A 20,747-nucleotide genomic window follows, 5' to 3' on the forward strand; every position below is an offset into this window, starting at 1 on the left:
CTTGGAAACTATTACAGTTACAAACTTTTATCTGAGGGTTCTTGGAGCGCCCATATGAATAAAATAGAAAAATTCGTATATCTGAGAAACTGTTAGAGATAGAATCATTAAATTTCACTTGAAGAATTTTGACATTCATCAGAAAATTTAGAATGTAACGAGTGAACTTTTTATGGAGACTAAGAATAAAATACAAAATATTGTTTATCTAGGGAAATATAGAACTAGATTTAATATTCATCTGAAAATTTTGAGGATAAAGGGCGGACTTTAATCTGGGGAGCTTGAAGAATTAAATAGAAAAAATAGTTATCTTAGAAACTATTAGAGCTAGAATCCTCAAATTTTATATGAATAACATTGACATTAATGTGAACATTTAGAAAATAAAGGGTGGGTGGGGTTTCATATGAATTAAATACAAAATTTCGTATATCTTGAAAACTTTTACATAATTCAAATTTTTTATAGATAGATAGAAATTGGCGAACTTGCAATAATTTGCTTGGCATCTCTCATATGTAACATATTGTAAATCTGGAAAACTATTGTGGCTCTAATATTTTCTCAAATATACGAATTTTTCTATTTAACTCATATGGGTGGTTCAATCAGATGAAAAGTCCGCCCTTTTTCCTCCAAAATTAAAGTAATTTATGCAAGATTTGAAAAATCTAGTTCTACAATACCAAGTTCACACGGAGCAGTTAAATTACTTAATTCGGGCTCTGAATGACAATAGCGTGAATTATGAATAATTGCACCGTGTTAATGTGATGTATGTATGTACATATGTAGGTATTGATATATGTATATAGTTTGTGTATGCATTAAATGTATCTAATAGGTACTTAAATGATTAACAGTCGATCGTTTAATCGTTACAATTTAAGCGATTAATTGCATGAACAAATAAAAATAAATAATAATTAGAATATTTAATTATTCGGGTTTTTGTCTTATTCGGTTTATTCGACAAATAATTATTTGGGGTTTTAAGTTGGCCGTTTAATAATCGAATAATTCAAAATTATTCGGTTAATCGAAAAAGAGGCAAGTGTTCATTGTTTTACAAGTTATTTCTTTTCCTACAATATTTTTCTTCCAATAACAAACAAAATTATAATTTTCCACTACTTTAAATTCAATTCTTTTAATTTTTTCTCAAATATTACAAATTATTTATTTTAATGTGAAATCCTCTTCTGTATAAAGAAATTAAGTTTATTAAATTTATGTTTTTGAGATTTATCAACGAGTTCCAGAATTCATACGTTTCAATGATCTAGTGTACAACTACGTATTGCTGAAGAACTTATTAGAAATTCTATAGAAACTGTTCCTCAAAACTGGATGTAGATGTAAAGGCAATATCATTATTTTCAAGACTTCTTTTTAAAAATTTGAAATGATTCTGCATGAACCCATTCTATGAAGTAGTTAAACCAGAACAACTTATTACAAAGTTTCTGAATCATCTAATAAATATTGCTTATTATAAAAAAGTAATTATAAAAATAATACAGATAGTAAATTTATTATAAAAATATAGAAATTTGTATAAGATATACAGTAATTTTATTGTTTAATAATAAGTTTTTGTTAATAGGTTAATTGATATAAATTATTCGATTTATTTGTTTTTTGAAATTTGGCAATTTTCATTTATTCGAGCGATTAATCGTCAAAAATTTATCGGTTGACCGATCGACGATTAATCGTTTGAATACCCTAATAATTATACATACATATGTGTATCTAATTGATCTTTTTTTAAAAAGTATTCATACATTAATTTGTAATGGCTTTTGAAAATATTCTCTGTTTATCATTTCATAAAGAGAGCAACTAAATTAAATTGCTTGTGTATAAGTGAGAATAACACATTGACCGCATGGGCATGTTTGGCCGCCAATGTATATATATCTGCAATATCAAAAATTCCTCTTTAAGAGAACATCGAAAATCTATGATTCCTCTTCAAGAAGGGAAATGTACCCCTTTTATAGGCTCTCATTTACTCCGGGATCTGCATGTTGAATTTAATAATAAGTTCAATATTAAAAAAAACACAAAAGGTACCTGTTAATGCCAAAACCTACTCCATCTTTTGGCCTTAATAAAAGTGATGAGCAAAGTTTTCCCTCTTTGTTTTAATCTATATAAAGGCTGAAAGTTATGAAAATAATGCTATCTCTTTCCCTCATAATGCCCAAAACCAACTGTCAACTTGGCCAAGATGTCCAAAATGTAGCTTCCGTTCTAGTCTAAGAATTTTGCTCTTCTTGTTTTTCTAGCATTCAAATCCTAAGGTAATATTTCCTATTCAATAAATATCATTTTTTTCCAAAATCCTAATACTTTGTGTTTATTTTCCTTTATTTTCATTGCATTGTCAATTGGGATTTTGTTCTTGGGATAAACAAAATATATTTTTTTTATTTTGTTTATCTACATCATCGGCTGAGAAAGTTAATTACACATATTCCAACCAGATTCCACAGAAAGTTTTTTTTTCTCAACTTAACAGTACCAGTTAAAAAACGAAAAAGTACCTAAAAGTATAATTTTAATGTTAACTAAAAAGGTAACAGTCCAAGAACGAAAAAGTACAATAAAGTCTTTAAATGTACCTTTTATAAATTCGGATTTACTCCGGGCTATACCCTTGTTGGGTATAGCCGGAGTAAATCCGATTAAGATTGAGAGTAATATTGGAATCACGTGGGAACTAATTACTCTTGGGTGGATAACTAATTATTTTTGTTCGACATTGTTAAAATAATATGAACCTGCCTTAAAGAAATTAATATATGGTTACTTTTTAATAACAAAAATGAATGCACTAAAAGTACCATTTTATATAATATCTCACATAATCCATGCAAAATTTCATAATACATGCAAAATTTCATATTCCTAGTTTCAAAAATTTACGCTATCGCTAATTGAAAGTTCATAGTGGGTTAACGTGATTTTAAATTTTAATGAAATGAAAGCTACTTCGAAGGTATATTAAATAAAATGTAAATCATAAACATCCATTTCAAAATTTTCGCGGTTTCCAAAAAAACACATATTTTTGGAAAATCGAGAAAAAATATTTAAGCAGCAGAGGAAATTTTTGATTTTTTGCACATTTTCATATAGAAATTAAATAAAATTTTCCTAATTTGTCAAAATAATTTTTACACTGTTCAAAAAAAATTAAATCTGTTGTTAATATGTATTTTAAGATTTTACGAAAGCTGCGTTGTGAATAATAGAGATTTTTACATTTCCTAATGCTCTTTCGAAAGCCTTTTTAAATTATACCACTGTCGCTCTGCTCCAATAAACATATATGTATACCTTTGCATGTCAAGTGCTTACATCTTTAACAAATATTCCTTGCTAAACTGTTTTGCAGGCAGCTAAACAAAAAATATATTGTTGAAGTGAATTTTGAAAGTATTTGTTTAAGTTTTAATAAACTTAGTTTTTAACACTAAGTTTATTAAACAAAAAGAACAACAACAACGCTAAACAAAATAAAACACAAAATACACAAGGCATCTTAACCAACAGACATCTAAACATACATAACGAAAAACACAGAAAAACAAAATATATAATAACAATGAATGACGCCAATAGCATCCAAACCAAGGGTGCGCTTGGTACTCTTTTGTTTTTGTAAATGCGCTTAGCTATAGACCATATACCGGCGGATAGAGAGGCAGATAAAAAAATCACCACTACACACACACACTATTGGCATTTTTTCATTGAAATTGCACTGAAAAAAATATTTGGTTATTTTTAATTTTGAAGATTAAATTGCATTACTGTAAAATGCGAATATTTATAAACAATGTGTAATCAATGTACTTAAGAATGATAATTTCTTCACATAGAAACAACATTTCTAATTAAAATGTCCAAAAAAAGTATGAAACAAGATTAACTTATTTACTTTCATTGTTATGCATTCTAGAAAATTATTTAGAGTGTACGTTGTTTTTGTAAATTATGCTCTTGCTTTTGCAAGTTGTTTTTGTTTTTTCAAGTTGTGTTTGCAATTTCTTTAACAAAGCGACATCAACCTGCTTTGTTGAATGCTGTCAAGCAACTAAATAAAATATTTGTATTTTTGATGCTCTTGTTTAGAGGTTCGTATGCGATCATTTTGTGTACATGTAATTTGCCGAAAATCTTCGTTGTCAGAACAATACTAGCGCCGACGACTTCTATAGACAGTGTGTTTTCTATACACTTATATGCGCTTAATACAAGCAATACGTTGTTGTTGATCTAAACAGTATACAAGCAAGAGTAAAACAACAACACTTTCGTATTCATTGCTGGTAAACATTGACGAGACGTAGATTTTGTTTTTGTTTATCGTAAAAAAAAATTGTTTTAATAAGCACTTGGAAAAAATTTGTGTTAGTTTTAAATTTCAAACTTACATTATTCGCATAAAAATTATTGTACAATAACTCACAATCTACTCTCATATAATTGAAAACGTTTTAAATACTTTTTTCTATTCAATAAAAAATAAATTTGCAAAACAAAAGGGAAAATTATTTTATTTTAACAAAAAATGCAAATCATATTTTTTTGCTGTGTATTTTAGTAGAAAATACACAGTTGAATAAAACCAAATACATCTACACACACGTGTACATCTTTTTCTATATACAGTGTTGTTGCTTTTAGAACAATTTTTTGATAAAATTTTCAGAGGTTGTCTCGGATTTTTGCTCATATCTCCGTTATTTACCGACCGATTTTGCTGATTTTAAATAGCTGAATTATTGAAGATTCAGATCTCGTCGATATCTGGGAACCTCTAACAACTGATTTCAACAGACAGACAGACGGACATGGCTTAATCGACTCCGCTATCTATAAGGATCCAGAATTATAGAAATTACAAACTTATATATGTATACCCTTCTCACGAAGGTGAAGGTTATAAAAACGCTTTTTTAAATGAACGACGAAAGCTTAAATTGTTTTTGTATCTTTTCTGTTTAGGAGATATAATTATACCGTATTTACCCATTTCTTCCCAGAACGGGGGTATTAACAATAAACTCATTTTCCGGGAAGATGTACAGTATTCAATACATATTATAGAAATTTATTATAGATGTACATTTGTATTATATGAAATTTTAAACATCAAATGTTTGATGATTTTCATGGATATATGTTGTATAGCTTTCTGATGGCGGCAAGTTGAAACTTGAAATTTTTGGAATAGGTAATAGGGTACTTTTTATTTTGAAATATTAAGTAGGCAAGGAGCCACGCCCACGTTAAAGTCCTTAAATTTTGTCGGAGCCACATTTTGGGTAATAATTTGGCGGACTACCCATGAGGGGAGCGGTACTTCCAATATAAATTAAATACAAAAATTCGTTTTTCTTGAGATAATATAACAGTTAGAGTTCTCAAACTTTGTCGGAGCCACTTTAGTGTCAATAAGATTATTTAGGATAAAAAGGGGGTGAACTAGCGTAAGGAGCGTGGCACCTCCCACATAAATTAAATACAAAAAATCGTTTATCTTAGAAACTATTACAGTTAGAATCTTAAAATTTTGCATAATTTTTTCTTTAATTCTAAAAACATGGCTACTTTTTTTATTAATTTGTCCTCTCTAAATACATCAAAAAAACTATTTGAATTATATATATAAATGTAATTTTGCTAATGAGTTAAAATGATGGGTATAAAATCATTAAGAATTGGAGTTATTTTGCATTTTGCACATTTTATACCCTACACCACTTTAGTGGGGTTTAGGGTTTAGGACGAATATTTTTGCATGATACAAACATCAGTACAATCCCAATATACCCTTTGTACTGATGTTTGTAACATACAAAAATATTCGACCTAAACCCTAAACCTTAAAGTTTAATCGGCTTAGAATTGTTTTATAAGTCGATTAAGCTATGTTGGTCCGTCGTCTGGCTGGCTGTCCATGTAAACCTTGTGCTCAAGATGCAGATTCAAGATAATTGGATGAAATTTGGCACAAACGCCCAGGGAAGAAGCCTGTTAAAATTTATCTATTATATAGCCCCCATAGCCCCATACAAATATTGTAGTATCTCAACAATAATAGGCAAATCTTAGTATTTTATACGTCTTAATATTACTATTGATTTTCGTAATTATCGGACTTTATTTGACCCCAGCCCCAATAAAAAGTCACCTCCACAATATGTCTTGAAGGTCAATAATTCACTTATAAACACATATATCACGATGAAATCCAGCATACATAACTCTAATGTAAACGATAAGCCATATACCAAAATTTGTAAAAATAGGCCCATATTTACACTTGCCTCCATTTAGAAAATCACTTTTTTAACAAATTCTTTAAATATTTCCGAATTAAGGTAAACATATTAAATGCTTTATTATTTAAAATAGTCCACATTTTTAACAAACTTAATAGCGTAGGGTGGTCCGGTGGTCATATGATCGGCCAAGCCCGATAATTTTCCGATTTTTAAAATAAAAATGCCGATAAATGTCGATTTTTTTTTGAAAATTTTGCCGATTTTCCTTCAAAATTACATTGCACCCCTGGTTGCAAACTGTTTGAGAGTATGCATTTCAGAGTTGAAACTATCTTTGACCCAAAGGGAATATACAAATACTAAAATGTTTGCTTTAGAAAATATTAATGTGTAATGAGTTAAATTTAAAACTTTTGGAGTATCGTTTTTAGTTTAAAATATCAGATCGAAAGTTTAAATATATTACCATCAAGTACACATTATTGTTACATACTGTATATATATTTGTTTTTCTACTTGATATATGTATATTAATTTAAATTAAATTTTTTCCTTCTAGAGAATCTTATGGGACATGTCTTTTGTTAGACGGAATTATTCAATGCACTTCCAAAGATGAGTTTTCATATCAAGAAATGATATCTTTTTTGCCTCTTTGTTCTCACCCTAATCCAAGAAAAGTGTTAATCGTGGGTGGAGGTGATGGAGGCGTTGCTCGTGAAGTGGTAAAACATCCCCTAGTAGAAGAAGTTCATCAAATCGAAATAGATGAACGTGTTGTTGAACTTTCAAAGCAGTTTTTACCAAATATGGCTAAAGGTTTCAATAATCGTAAGCTGACTTTGACAATTGGCGATGGCTTTGAGTATATGAAAAATCACAAAAATGAATTTGATGTTATTATAACGGACAGCTCCGACCCAATTGGACCCGCAGTAAATTTATTTAACGAGAGTTATTATAAACTAATGAAAACTGCACTACGTGATGGAGGCGTAGTATGTTCACAAGGAGGAAGTTTCTGGTTAGATTCAGCTTACATAAAAAATACAATTAACAATTGTCGTTTGCACTTTCCCAATGTATCTTACGCTGTAACATCAATACCTTCCTATCCGTGTGGGCATATTGGATTTGTAATTGGATGCTTGGATGGCTCTCGATGTCTGAAAAATCCATTACACAAGTTTTCACCTCTTGAAGTTGATAAAATGGAAATGAAATATTACACAAGCTCTATACATTCTGCTTCATTTGTCCTTCCAAGGTCGATCGAGAAATATTTTTATGAAACTTAATATTACTTATGAATTTGAAAATCAAAAAAGGTTTAATATAAACTTATGTAATATACGTGAACAAATAAAAACAAGTAGGAAAGTATAGTCGGGCATGACTTTAATACCCTACACCATGATTAAATTTTTATAATTTTTATTTTTCATAAAGAATATATTTTTAAATAACAAATAAATGGTTACAAGTCAATTTTAGACGTTTAAGGCATTTTTTGAAGGGGGGTTTGTATGGAGGCTAGTGTCAAATAAGGACCGATCATTACGAAAATCTGCAGTGACATTTATACTTATATAAAACTTGTATATGACAATTTTTAGAAAGATAATATAATATTTGACGTAATTATGGCATAAAAAGTCCAAAACGGGAGTTACGGTTGCATGGGGGCTAGGTGAAATAATGGACCGATTTCAACCATTTTCAATAGGCTTCGTCCCTGTGCCAAAAAAACAAGCTTGGTCCGAATTTCATCAAATTGTCTTGCAATACTTATTCGAAATTTTATATGGATATCTTAATTTAGTAATGAATTATGCGCGTTTAAGTTATTTTCGGGAGGGGACATTGTATGGGAGCTATGACTAATTATGGAACGATCCAGAAAATTTTTCCTCTCAATTAATTCTATTGGCATAAAATTTTAACTAGTAAAATTTTGTAAAGATATCAACATTATTAAAAAAGTTATTAACAAAAGTTAAAGTTATAAACAAAAAACAAATTTTCCGAGAATATGTACTTTTTTATGGGAGGTTATGAAATGGACCGATTCTGGCAATTTTTAGCAAGAATCAAGATTTTGTGTAGAAACGAAAGTATGATGATTTTCATGAAATTATCTTGCACAGTTTTTGAGAAAATTACATCAGAATGTGTAAGAAATGCTTATTTTTTCGGAGATGTTTTAAATTTTAATTTATAACTTTTCTCGATGTGAACCGATTTTCCTCATTTTCAATATCAAACTGTACCGGATAATAATGAATATTTTGGCTGAACTTCGTTAATTTCCATTGCTTTGTTTTACAGTGAGCGTGTTTTACACAGACAGACGGATATAGCTGAATCGACTCTGAATTTCATTAGGACCCAGAATATATATACTTTGTTGGGTCTCAGATGAATATTTCTTAGTGGTACACAAGGAATGACAAATTTATACCCTCTACCATCAGCTACTTTAATTCGGAGACCTTGTATGGGAGCTACGGACAATTATGAATCAATTGTGAATAAACCTTTAAATAAAAAGTTTTTATACAAAACTAATGTTTGTGCCAAATTTTCTTAAAAAAAATTACAGTATTATTTCTGTATATAAATGAAATATTTGTTCCAAATTTTGTATCCATAACGTTGTTTCGTAATAAGTAATGTTTAAGAGATTTTCGGAAGAGGACCTTGTATGAAAGCTATGAACTTGTATGGAAAGCTATGACCTTGTATGACAATTTCACAGTAACATTTATGTATAAAGGCAAAATTTCAAATAAATATCGTTATTTGTTAATGATTAATGAACATTTAAGTGATTTCAGTAAGGGTATCTTGTATGGGAGCTATTACTAAATATGGACCGATCGCAAAAGGAAATTCATTGAAACATTCCCAAAGATAAAAGTATATCCATAAAAACAAGTAGTAAAGTATAGTCGGGCATGGCCGACCATATAACCCTACACCATGAGTATATTCTTAAAATTTTTATTTTTCATAAAGAAACTTTTATGTTGAATTTTTCCTTAATTCCAAACTAGTTAAGCAATTTATTGATAAACAAAGATTTTCAAAATGAGGCTTTATGTAGGTCAAATATGGGCCGGAAATTTGGGAAAAGGATATATTTTTAAATAATAGTTAGTTTTGTTGAGTTTCATTGCGATACAAATGGTTACAAGTTAATTTAAGACGTTTAAGAAATTTTTTGAATGGGGGTTTGTATGGGGGCTAGAGTGAAATAAGGCCCGATCTTTACGAAAATCTGCAGTGTCATTTATACTTATATAAAACATATTTGTGACAATTTTTAGAGAGATAATAGAATATTATCCAAATCGGGAGTTACGGTTGTATGGGGGCTAGGTGAAATAATGGAACGATTTCAACCATTTTCAATAGGCTTCATCCCTGTGCCAAACAAGCTTGGTCCAAATTTCATCAAATTATCCTGAAAACTGCGGCCCACAGTGGTATAGGAAAAAAAAAAAGAGGGAAATAATTCGGTAACTTCTAAACGGTTAATCCGATTTTAATGAAATTTGGTATGCACAAAGAGGAGGTGTTGTCGAGTTTAGGTTTTGAATTTGGACCTTATAGGCCAACCAGGGGCCCGGCGGGGGGTCCTCAAATTAGGACATCTCGGCTATGTTAAATTTTTAAAACGATCCTATTTCTTCATATAGAATCTCCTTTTGATGAAATTTTACAGTTAGGTAGATTTTTTTACTCAAAATCCAAAATTAAATAAAAATTTCGAATTTTCTTATTAGAAATCCCGGAATTCCCAAAAAAGTTTTATTTTACCGTTCTTACTTTAGTTTTTTGATAATAGCGGGTCCAAATATTCCCGATTTTCGCCATTTTTTTTATTCGCTTAACAACAAGTTTATATATCAAGCAGTGAAAGAATTATGTAAAAATCATGACTGAGTCCAAAGTTATAGGCATTTTAATTTAAAAAATTAAAAAAAGGCGATTTTTTGCCATTTTTTTGGGAAAAAAGTATCTTTTTCTTTTTAAGTTATCTAAAAAGTTTCTAAGAAGATGTATATAGAATTTATACTTTTTGAAAAGCTGACTTTACATAAAATACGATAAATGAAACAAAACCTAAAAATTTTTGATACCGAGGGGACCAGGTCCATCCAAAAAACCCTATTTTTTTATAGAAAATTCGAACTTTTTATTTAATTTTAGATTTTGAGTAAAAAAATCTACCTAACTGTAAAATTTCATCAAAAAATATTCATAAATAAAATTTTTATTGCAATTTGAAAAATTTGTATCTTCGCAAAAACTGAATAAAAAACATTTTTTATTTTTTTAAAAAAAAGTATTCCGCGAATTTTTTAATTTTCAAAAATTATATACAGTTTTGAAAAATAGACAAAATTACCTTTCCATTGATATATAACATGCCTACCTAATGTTTTTTAAGTGACAAATTAATTAGGGAAAACTCAACATCTTTTAGAAAATTTACCTAGCACTATTATTTTCATCCATAACGTTAACTCTTAAATTTGTTACATATATTAAAAAATTTTCAGGTATTATTTTTTAAACTGTAATGATTTTTACCCCTATAGGTCACTTTAATAGGTAGCTTATTAAAGTGACCTATTGAGGAAAAATGCATTACATAAGGATACGTTAGACATATTAGGTAGAATATCATAACCCTTTAAAAAATAATTTAATTTAAGTACCTGTAATTAATATATAAGACAGGTTTATATCTGTTTGTAATTATTTGTAATTTTCTAACCATGGCGTACTAAAAAAAAATGATTTGTGCTCCATTTTATTTGAACACTCTTCAGCTCCTTTTCAAGATAAAGTGAACTTCTTATTGAAATATATTGAAACTGTACATAAAAATAAAGTGGATAAAACTGATATATGTAAAATTGAAAATTTTATAAAATCAGTTGATATAAAACTGAAGAGTGTTCGGTATTCCATTGCTAAATTTCGATCGAAATTTTCTGATTGGCTGGATGAATGTGTAGAAGTTGCTATTTGCGTATCAACTGTTGGTGCTCCCTGTAAGCAGTATGAGGATTTGAGCTCAAAATCTAAGAGGAAAAGGTTATCAACTTTACTAGAAACCTTATCTAACGAAGAAGTTTCGGACACTTTTAAAGCAATGTTAAGAAAAGAAAAACAGCCTTTGGATGCCATAAAAATTGCAAATATTCTTCCAACCGCATCACCAAGACGACTGAAAAGAATTGTAAAGAGTATACCCACACCATCATCTGATACAACGTTCACTGAGGAAGAAGCTATTGCGCTTATGTTGCAGCTGGGATTAAGTCGTGATAACTACATAACGTTAAGAAAGGCGCTATCTGAAAAAGGAGTGGATGTTTTACCATCATATGACAAAATAAATGAAAAGAAGAAAAGCATTATACCACCTCCTATTGAAATAACTGATCGGAAGGCTGTTATTGGACTCGGCGCTCTACTCGAAAATACTGCTTTAAGGATTGCTTCTGACTTTTCTTCAGACCAACTAAAAAAAATAAATTCTTGTGATCTTCAACTGATTTGTAAGTGGGGATGTGATGAATTATCAGCACTCTCGGAATATAAACAAATCAACACAAGTGAATCATCTTCCGAGTATAAAAGTGTATTTATGGCATCGCTAGTTCCATTAAGAATTCGAAAGTATGCTGACAGCGATTCTCCATCAACCAGTTTCGATGATATTTGGAAGAATTCGACTCCAGGATCCAAAGCTTTTTGTAGGCCAATAAGCTTTGAGTATATAAAGGAATCCAAAACAACAACGCAAGATTTGATAAATCGTATTGAAGCAGAAATTAAAAACTTGGAACCTATAACAATCGAAATAGAAAATTATTCGTTTAACATGTCCTATGATTTAAAACTTACAATGATTGATGGGAAAGTTGGAAATGCCATTACAGGAACATCATCTACTTGGTACTGCTACATATGTGGTGATAAAAAATCAGAATTTTCGAATATTTCCAAGCAAAGATCAATAAATGAGGAAACATTACAATTTGGAATATCCCCCTTACATGCTCGCATACGATTTCTGGAACATTTTCTACATTTAGCATATGATTTAAAGTACAGAAGCATACCGGAAAATGCAAACAAAAGTGCAAATAACAATAAGGAGTTAATGGAAATGAGAGCCAGTGTGAAACGAAGAATTTAAGAGGAATTTAAAAAGCGGATGGGATTAAATATTGATAAACCACTCACAGGATATGGAAGCACAAACGATGGTAATACCGCTAGACGTTTTTTTAAACATTTTGAAACTACTTCCGAAATAACCGGAATTAGTATGGTTATTACTGCAAAAGGTCAATATTATTCTAATGGCGATAAATAGCAAGCATAAAGTGAACGCAACAAAAATTGGAGAGTATTCTACAAAAGTTTCTAAATTACTTTTGGAATTATATCCCTGGAAAGAAATGACACCTACAGTTCACAAGATATTATGTCATGGAAAGGTCATCATAGAACATAATATTCTGCCTTTAGGAGAGCTTACAGAAGAACCCCAAGAATCGAGGAATAGAGACTTTAAGCATATTCATCAGTTTAGCTCAAGGAAGTGTTCTAGGCAGTCTCAAAATGAAGATATTTTTAATAATCTGATTCTATCTTCTGATCCTGTTTTATCTACTATAAGGAAACGTTGGAGTTGCTACAAAATGTTAGCATTTGAAAATATTCATGAATTTAAAGATTTACTTTATCTTTTAGATATGGACTACTGTGATACCGATTATTTTACAAAATTATTAATTTATAAAAAAAATAAATAAAGACTATTTTTACATAAAATAATATACTTGTTAATTTTTTAGGGATAAAGAATAAAAGATTAATCGTAAAAAGTGGCTGTAAAAATTCATAAAAATTTATGTAGTAAAACATGCCTAACAAATGTATGGATGAAAATAATAGTACTAGGTAAATTCTCTAAAAGATGTTGAGTTTTCCCTAATTAATTTGTCACTTAAAAAACATTAGGTAGGCATGTTATATATCAATGGAAAGGTAATTTTGTCTATTTTTCAAAACTGTATATAATTTTTGAAAATTAAAAAATTCGCGGAATACTTGTTAAAAAAAAATTAAAAATGTTTTTTATTCAGTTTTTGCGAAGATACAAATTTTTCAAATTGCAATAAAAATTTTATTTATGAATATTTTTTGATGAAATTTTACAGTTAGGTAGATTTTTTTACTCAAAATCCAAAATTAAATAAAAATTTCGAATTTTCTTATTAGAAATCCCGGAATTCCCAAAAAAGTTTTAAAAAATCCCAAAAATGGGATTTTTTGGTTTTTTGCCTATTATATCCATACCAGGGGCGGGGTTATCGAAACCCGTTACAAAATGATTAAGAACATATTGGGTCATATAAAACAGGTCACTATAATTTGATATCGACTATGCGATTTGAGAATTTTTGCTCAAAATTGAATTTTATATAAAAAATAGGGTTTTTTTGGATGGATCTGGTCCCCTCGGTATCAAAAATTTTTAGGTTTTGTTTCATTTATCGTATTTTATGTAAAGTCAGCTTTTCAAAAAGTATAAATTCTATATACATCTTCTTAGAAACTTTTTAGATAACTTAAAAAGAAAAAGATACTTTTTTCCCCAAAAAATGGCAAAAAATCGCCTTTTTTAATTTTTTAAATTAAAATGCCTATAACTTTGGACTCAGTCATGATTTTTACATAATTCTTTCACTGCTTGATATATAGACTTGTTGTTAAGCGAATAAAAAAAATGGCGAAAATCGGGAATATTTGGACCCGCTATTATCAAAAAACTAAAGTAAGAACGGTAAAAATTTTAAAATTTTAATTTTCAAATGCGAATATCTCCTAAACTATAAGAGATAATATACTGCTATGAGGAGATGCTCGATGAGGAGATTCTATATACGAAATTTTTTTTAAATCGGAACTCAAATGAAGAAATAGGATCGTTTTAAAAATTTAACATAGCCGAGATGTCCTAATTTGAGGACCCCCCGCCGGGCCCCTGGTTGGCCTATAAGGTCCAAATTCAAAACCTAAACTCGACAACACCTCCTCTTTGTGCATACCAAATTTCATTAAAATCGGATTAACCGTTTAGAAGTTACCGAATTATTTCCCTCTTTATTTTTTCCTATACCACTGTGCGGCCTAAATCGACTCAAAAAAAAACAATATTTTTGTGTGTTACAAACATCAGCACAAACGTATAATACCCTCCCCACTATAGTGGTGTAGGGTATACAAGTTTATAAAAAAATTTAAAATAACGTTTCTGAGTACAAAAGTAAAATTTGCGGCAAATTTTGTAATTATACACCACTTTAGTGGGGAGGGTATATTGGGTTTGTGCTGATTTTTGTAACATACAAAAATATTCGTCCTATGCCCACCTTAAAGTATACCAATCTGGCTGTCCATGTAAACCTTGTGCGCAAGGTACAGGCCGCAATTTTAAGATAATTGGATGAAATTTGGCACACACGCTTCTTTTGCCCCAAGGACAAAGCCTATTGATTAAAATCGGTGCATTATTTCGACTAGCCCCCATACAACCGTACCCCACAAATAGAGCTTTTGGCCTAATAATAAATTTAAATGATCTATTATGTTAACCAAACTCGACAAAACTTAGTTTTATAGAACTTTAAATGACACTACCGATTTTTATAATGATCGGGCTTCATTTGACCTTATCCCCCATACAAACTCCCCTTCAGAAAATGACTTAAAGGTCAAAATTCACTTACAAACACTAATAACACTTTTAAATTCTACATAGAAGAAGACTTAACTCCCCCTACCAACATTTTTAAGGATTTGTAAAAAATATCTTTTTTTGCCAAAAAAGTAAAAATATTCCGAAATAAAGTTAAAAAACAAACCAAATGCTTTATTTTTTTTTAATAATCCCCATTTTTAACAAACATACTGACTGGTGTAGGGTATCATATGGTCGGCTACGCCTGACTATACATTCATACTTGTTATATCATTATTTTGTAATGAATTTTTCTGAAGGGGCCTTGTGTGGGAGCTATGACCAATTGTGAACCCATCGAAAGAAAATTTTATAGAAATATCTGCATGTAAAAGCAATATTTGTTTCAAATCTTATAAATATATCTTAATTAAGAAATGAGTTGTGCTTTTGTGTGTACTTTGAAGTGAATTTCGAGAAGTGACCTTGTCTCTTGTAAAAGTTTTATAAAAATATAGACATTCGAACCAAAGTTATTAATAATAAACTCATTTTCCGAGAAGATGAACATTTGTACTTGAGGCATAGAAATTCTGGACCGATTCCGCCAATTTTCAACAAGGAATAAAGCTCTTATATAAACAAGTAGGAAAGTATAGTCGGGCATGGCCGACCATATAATTTTTAAAATTTTTATTTTTTATAAAGAAACTTTTATGTTGAATTTTGCCTTAATTTCAAAGTATTTAAGCAATTTATTTTGATAAAAAAAAAATAAAATTTCTAAATTTATTTTGATAAAAAAAACTAAAATTTCTAAATGAGGCTTTATATAGGTCAAATATGGGCCGGTCCACAGTAAATTTGGGAAAATTATATATTTTTAAATAACAGTTAGTTTTGTTGAGTTTCATTGCGATGCAAATGGTTACAAATCAATTTTAGACGTTTAAGACATTTTTTGAAGGGGGTTTGTATGGAGGCTAGGGTCAAATATGGGCCGATCCTTACGAAAATCTGCAGTGTCATTTGTACTTATATAAAACTTATTTGAGCCAATTTTTAGAGAGATAGTAGAATATTTGACGTAATTATGCCATAAAAAGTTCAAATCGGGAGGTACGGTTGTATGGGGGCTAAGTGAATAATGGACCAATTTCAACCATTTTCAATAGGCTTCGTCCCTGTGCCAAAAAACATGCTTAGTTCAAATTTCATCAAATTATCTTGAAAATTGCGGCCTGTACCTTGCGCACAAAGTTTACATGGACAGCCAGCCGGACAGACGGACGGACATGTCTTAATCGACTCAGAAAATGATTCTGAATCGATCGGTATACTTTAAGGTGGGTATTGAACCAATATTTTTGTATGTTACAAACATCAGCACAAACGTATAATACCCTCCCCACTATAGTGGTGTAGGGTATAAAAATGTTTGATGATTTTCATAGATTTTTTTGCATGCATAGTTTTTGTCAAAACTAAATTAGAATATATAAAAAATATTAATTTTTTCAACTTTTGATTCATAAATTTTCGGACAAAGTGTAACAAGTAGTCCGACTTTTTGACAGCAGTACCTAACTCTAAATATGTGTTAGTAACAAAAATGTATTTGTATTGGTGCATTCCAAACACTCAGAGTTTTATAATAAATTACAATTTTAAATTTGTTTGAATTTTCAATACCAAAAATTGAAACTCTGTTTTAAAAAAAAATCAACAACAGCAAAAATGAAATGTCAATAATTAAACAAAACTTTCTTCCAGTTCATGAAAATTAAAAAAAAAAATCTAAAACAAAAGTGCGTTAAAACTATTTTAAAAATTTGCAGATTTTTTGTGGATACTGCAATTTCGCGTACGATCCTTAAAAGTGGCCAAAAAAGTAAGTTAAACATTTGAGTGTTTTGACAAGTTTAAATTTCTCAGAAGAGAGTCGAATTCACACGGCACTCGTAGATGTGAGAGAGTAATTTCCTATATGTGAGAGTCGGACTACTTTTTATACTTTGTTTTCGGATATAAACCGATGTTGATCATTTTCAATACCAAATTTTTGATGCTTCATCTTAGGTTAGGTTGATAGGAGGATGTATACTACATCAAATTCAAAGAAATACACCTAGGCCACAATCAAGTCTATTGTGCGCTCCTTATCATGAGAAAAAAGGGAACTGAAAGAATTATTTTACAGTGTTCAGAAACTCAGTTTCCTGAATGTAATTCCAAAGAAGCTTCCAATCGGCGTTAGTCAGGAATGTTATTTCCGGAATAACATCACTTCCAAGATACTTGGAACTAATCGACTCAAAAAATGATTCTGAATCGTTCGGTATACTTTAAGGTGTGTATTGGGCCAATATTTTTGTCTGTTACAAACATCAGCGCAAACGTATAATACCCTCCCCACTATAGTGGTGTAGGGTATAAAAATAATAAGAGTGTTATATTAATGCTATGATTCTAACATTACGACCCGCTTTTATCGAAATCTTTTGATAAAATAATTTTTGATGGATATCAATGTATTGTAATGAGTTATGTGCTTTTAAGTGATTTTCAGGAGAGGCCTTGTATGGGACCTATGACCAATTATTGACCGATCGAAAAATTTTTTACAGTAATATTTCTGTGCATATGAGCAATATTTATTCCAAATTTTATATGGATATCTTAATTTAGTAATGAATTATGCGCGTTTAAGTTATTTTCGGGAGGTCCCCCGAAATTATGGAACGATCCAGAAAATTTTTCCTCTCAATTAATTCTATTGACATAAAATTTTAACTAGTAAAATTTTGTAAAGATATCAACATAATTAAAAAAGTTATTAACAAAAGTTAAAGTTATTAACAAAAAACTAATTTTCCGATAATATGTACTTTTTTATGGGAGGTATATGAAATTATGGACCGATTCTGGCAATTTTCAGCAAGAATCAAGATTTTGTGTAGAAACAAAAGTATGATGATTTTCATGAAATTATCTTGCACAGTTGTTGAGAAAATTACATCAGAATGTGTAAAAAATGCTTATTTTTTCGGAGATGTTTTAAATTTTAATTCATAACTTTTCTCAATGTGAACTGATTTTCCTCATTTTCAATACCAAACTGTACCGAACAATAATCAATATTTTGGCTGAACTTCATTTATTTCCATTGCTTTGTTTTACAGTGAGCGTGTTTTACACAGACAGACGAACGAACGGACAGACGGACATAGCTGAATCGACTCTGAATATATATACTTTGTTGGGTCTCAAATAAATATTTCTTGGTGTTACACACGGAATGACAAACTTATACCCTCTACCATCAGCTACTTTAATTCGGAGACCTTGTATGCGAGCTACGCCAATTATGAATCAATTGTGAATAAATCTTTAAATAAAAAGTTTTTATACAAAACTAATGTTTGTGCCAAATTTTGTATGAAAAAAAATATTGTGTTATATACCTTTATGTGGCCTTCGTAAATAATTTTACAGTATTATTTCTGTGTATAAATGAAATATTTGTTCCAAATTTTGTATCAATAACGTTATGTTTAATAACTAATGTTTAAGAGATTTTCGGAAGAGGACCTTGTATGAAAGCTATGAACTTGTATGGAAAGCTTTTATGTTGAATTTTTCCTTAATTCCAAACTATTTAAGCAATTTATTGATAAACAAAGATTTTCAAAATGAGGCTTTACGTAGGTCAAATATGGGCCGGAAATTTGGGAAAAGGATATATTTTTAAATAATATTTAGTTTTGTTGAGTTTAATTGCGATACAAATGGTTACAAGTCAATTTAGGACGTTTAAGAAATTTTTTGAATGGGGACTAGGGTCAAATAAGGCCCGATAATTACGAAAATCTGCAGTGTCATTTATACTTATATAAAACTTATTTGTGCCAATTTTTAGAGAGATAATAGAGTATTATCCAAATCGGGAGTTACGGTTGTATGGGGGCTAGGTGAAATAATGGAACGATTTCAGCCATTTTCAATAGGCTTCGTCCATGTGTCATTGAAGAACTAAGACCCCATTTCATTCCTATAGTTCTCCTACATATCGCCCAGCACCGATGTGCTTTGTTGATCCTATCATCTATGTGGTGTCTCCATTTTAATTTTCGATCGAGGATTACACCTAACTACTTAAATTTGTCTGTCACTCGTATCTTCTTGCCCAGGAAGTAAGGAGGCTATTAAACGTGGTAACCCAGAATAAAGGTGACAAAATGACAACTTGTGGTATACCTTTTTCCTGATAATTAGCATGGGGTTGATCCAGTTACGCAGCACCCGGTCAACATAGTGGACAACTTCGTTTAAGGCGGTTTCCACCCTTTACATAAGCATGCTGCTTAAATTTTAGGTATTTGTAAAGAACCGAACATTGTCCAATTAGTTTTAGACTAATTCCGAAACTTTATCGGCACTGGTGGCGGCCGTAGTTTTTTGAATCTTATGTATCGATGGTCAGAGAAGGAGTGCTCGTCCGAAACTCTCCAATCCTGAACTTCGGAGAATCGAAATGCAGGTAAACAGATGCAAAGTGTCTTTTGGCGACTGAGTGATTTCCTCCTCACTTTTAAGATTTGACTCCTCAAAATAACCAGTCTTTGCTAATGAGGCTTAGGTAAATTAGTGTCCTTATCGGGGCCGGTTTTGAAAGCCCTTTTAATCGGCGTCTCGCCAATTTTGGAAAGGGCAACAACACATTCTTTTGGCGAGTCAGTGGTACCTTCCTCGCTTTTATGATTTGACTCCTTAACGTTATCAGTAGTAGCTACTGATGATGTGGTCTAAGGTATTTTAGTGTCCTTTTCGAGGCTTGTTGTAACAGCCCTTCCAATCGGCACCTTCCCAATTTTGAAAATGACAGTTTTGTAAGGCAATATTTGCTCTATAAAAGCGAAAAATATATAATCGCATTTTTAGATGTGATTAATATGTCGTTTGTAAAGTATGATATTAATTATATTTTGCTGGGATATCATAGATAAATTTTATGTTTTAATTCTTTCTAATTCTATTCTTGTGGACAGTTATTCTTTTTTTTGTAATTTTATTGTAAATTATTACATTGGTATCGTAACAATTGGATCTAGTTTCGTATCGAGTTGTTAGGCAAAACAGTATTTTTACGAAAAACAAGTTCAAATTGTGTATTTTTGTTGTCAAAAACAGTGTTAGAAGTTGTGTTTTGATAAAATGTGAAGTATTTTAGATATGTGTCTCAGTCTGTTATATTTTCATTTTAGTATGATCGAAGATATTCATTGAAAACACGGTGGCTACATTCGACCGTTCCCAAAGTTTCATGATGGTATGCAGTTCAAAAATTCATTGTAATTCTGAAAAGTTTGCAAAGCAAAGCTAAAAGTTCATTTTTTAATTCCGTTCCTAAATATGACAGTTAATCAAAATAAAATTTTCAAAAATTCCACGGGCAACTGTTTCTGATGACTTATCAGTTATAGATATTGTTACGTTTTACCTTTTAAAACATTCGTTTATTTCCCTTTGGAATAAACCGGATTCATTTTATTGCAAATAAAAACGCTAATTAGTTGTTAAATTACAACAACTCTTTATTTACACAGTTTCGTACACAAACACTATTATATAACAATACAACTTATATAGTAGACTTTAACACATGA

General features: G+C 30.3%; 1 protein-coding gene across 2 annotated transcripts in view; it reads left to right on the top strand.

The window, feature by feature from the left end:
- The window catches only part of LOC111686208 (spermidine synthase), a 35,916-nt gene extending 28,186 nt beyond the window's left edge, over nucleotides 1-7,730 (top strand). For both annotated transcript variants that reach the window (XM_023448548.2, XM_046949808.1), the window contains one exon: nucleotides 6,868-7,730. In XM_023448548.2, the coding sequence (XP_023304316.1) occupies nucleotides 6,868-7,606 (739 nt within the window). In that variant the 3' untranslated portion in view covers nucleotides 7,607-7,730. The remainder of the gene's footprint in view (nucleotides 1-6,867) is intronic.
- Nucleotides 7,731-20,747: the final 13,017 nt, after the last annotated feature.

Source organism: Lucilia cuprina, chromosome 4 (genome assembly GCF_022045245.1).
Source record: "Lucilia cuprina isolate Lc7/37 chromosome 4, ASM2204524v1, whole genome shotgun sequence".
Taxonomy (NCBI): domain Eukaryota; kingdom Metazoa; phylum Arthropoda; class Insecta; order Diptera; family Calliphoridae; genus Lucilia; species Lucilia cuprina.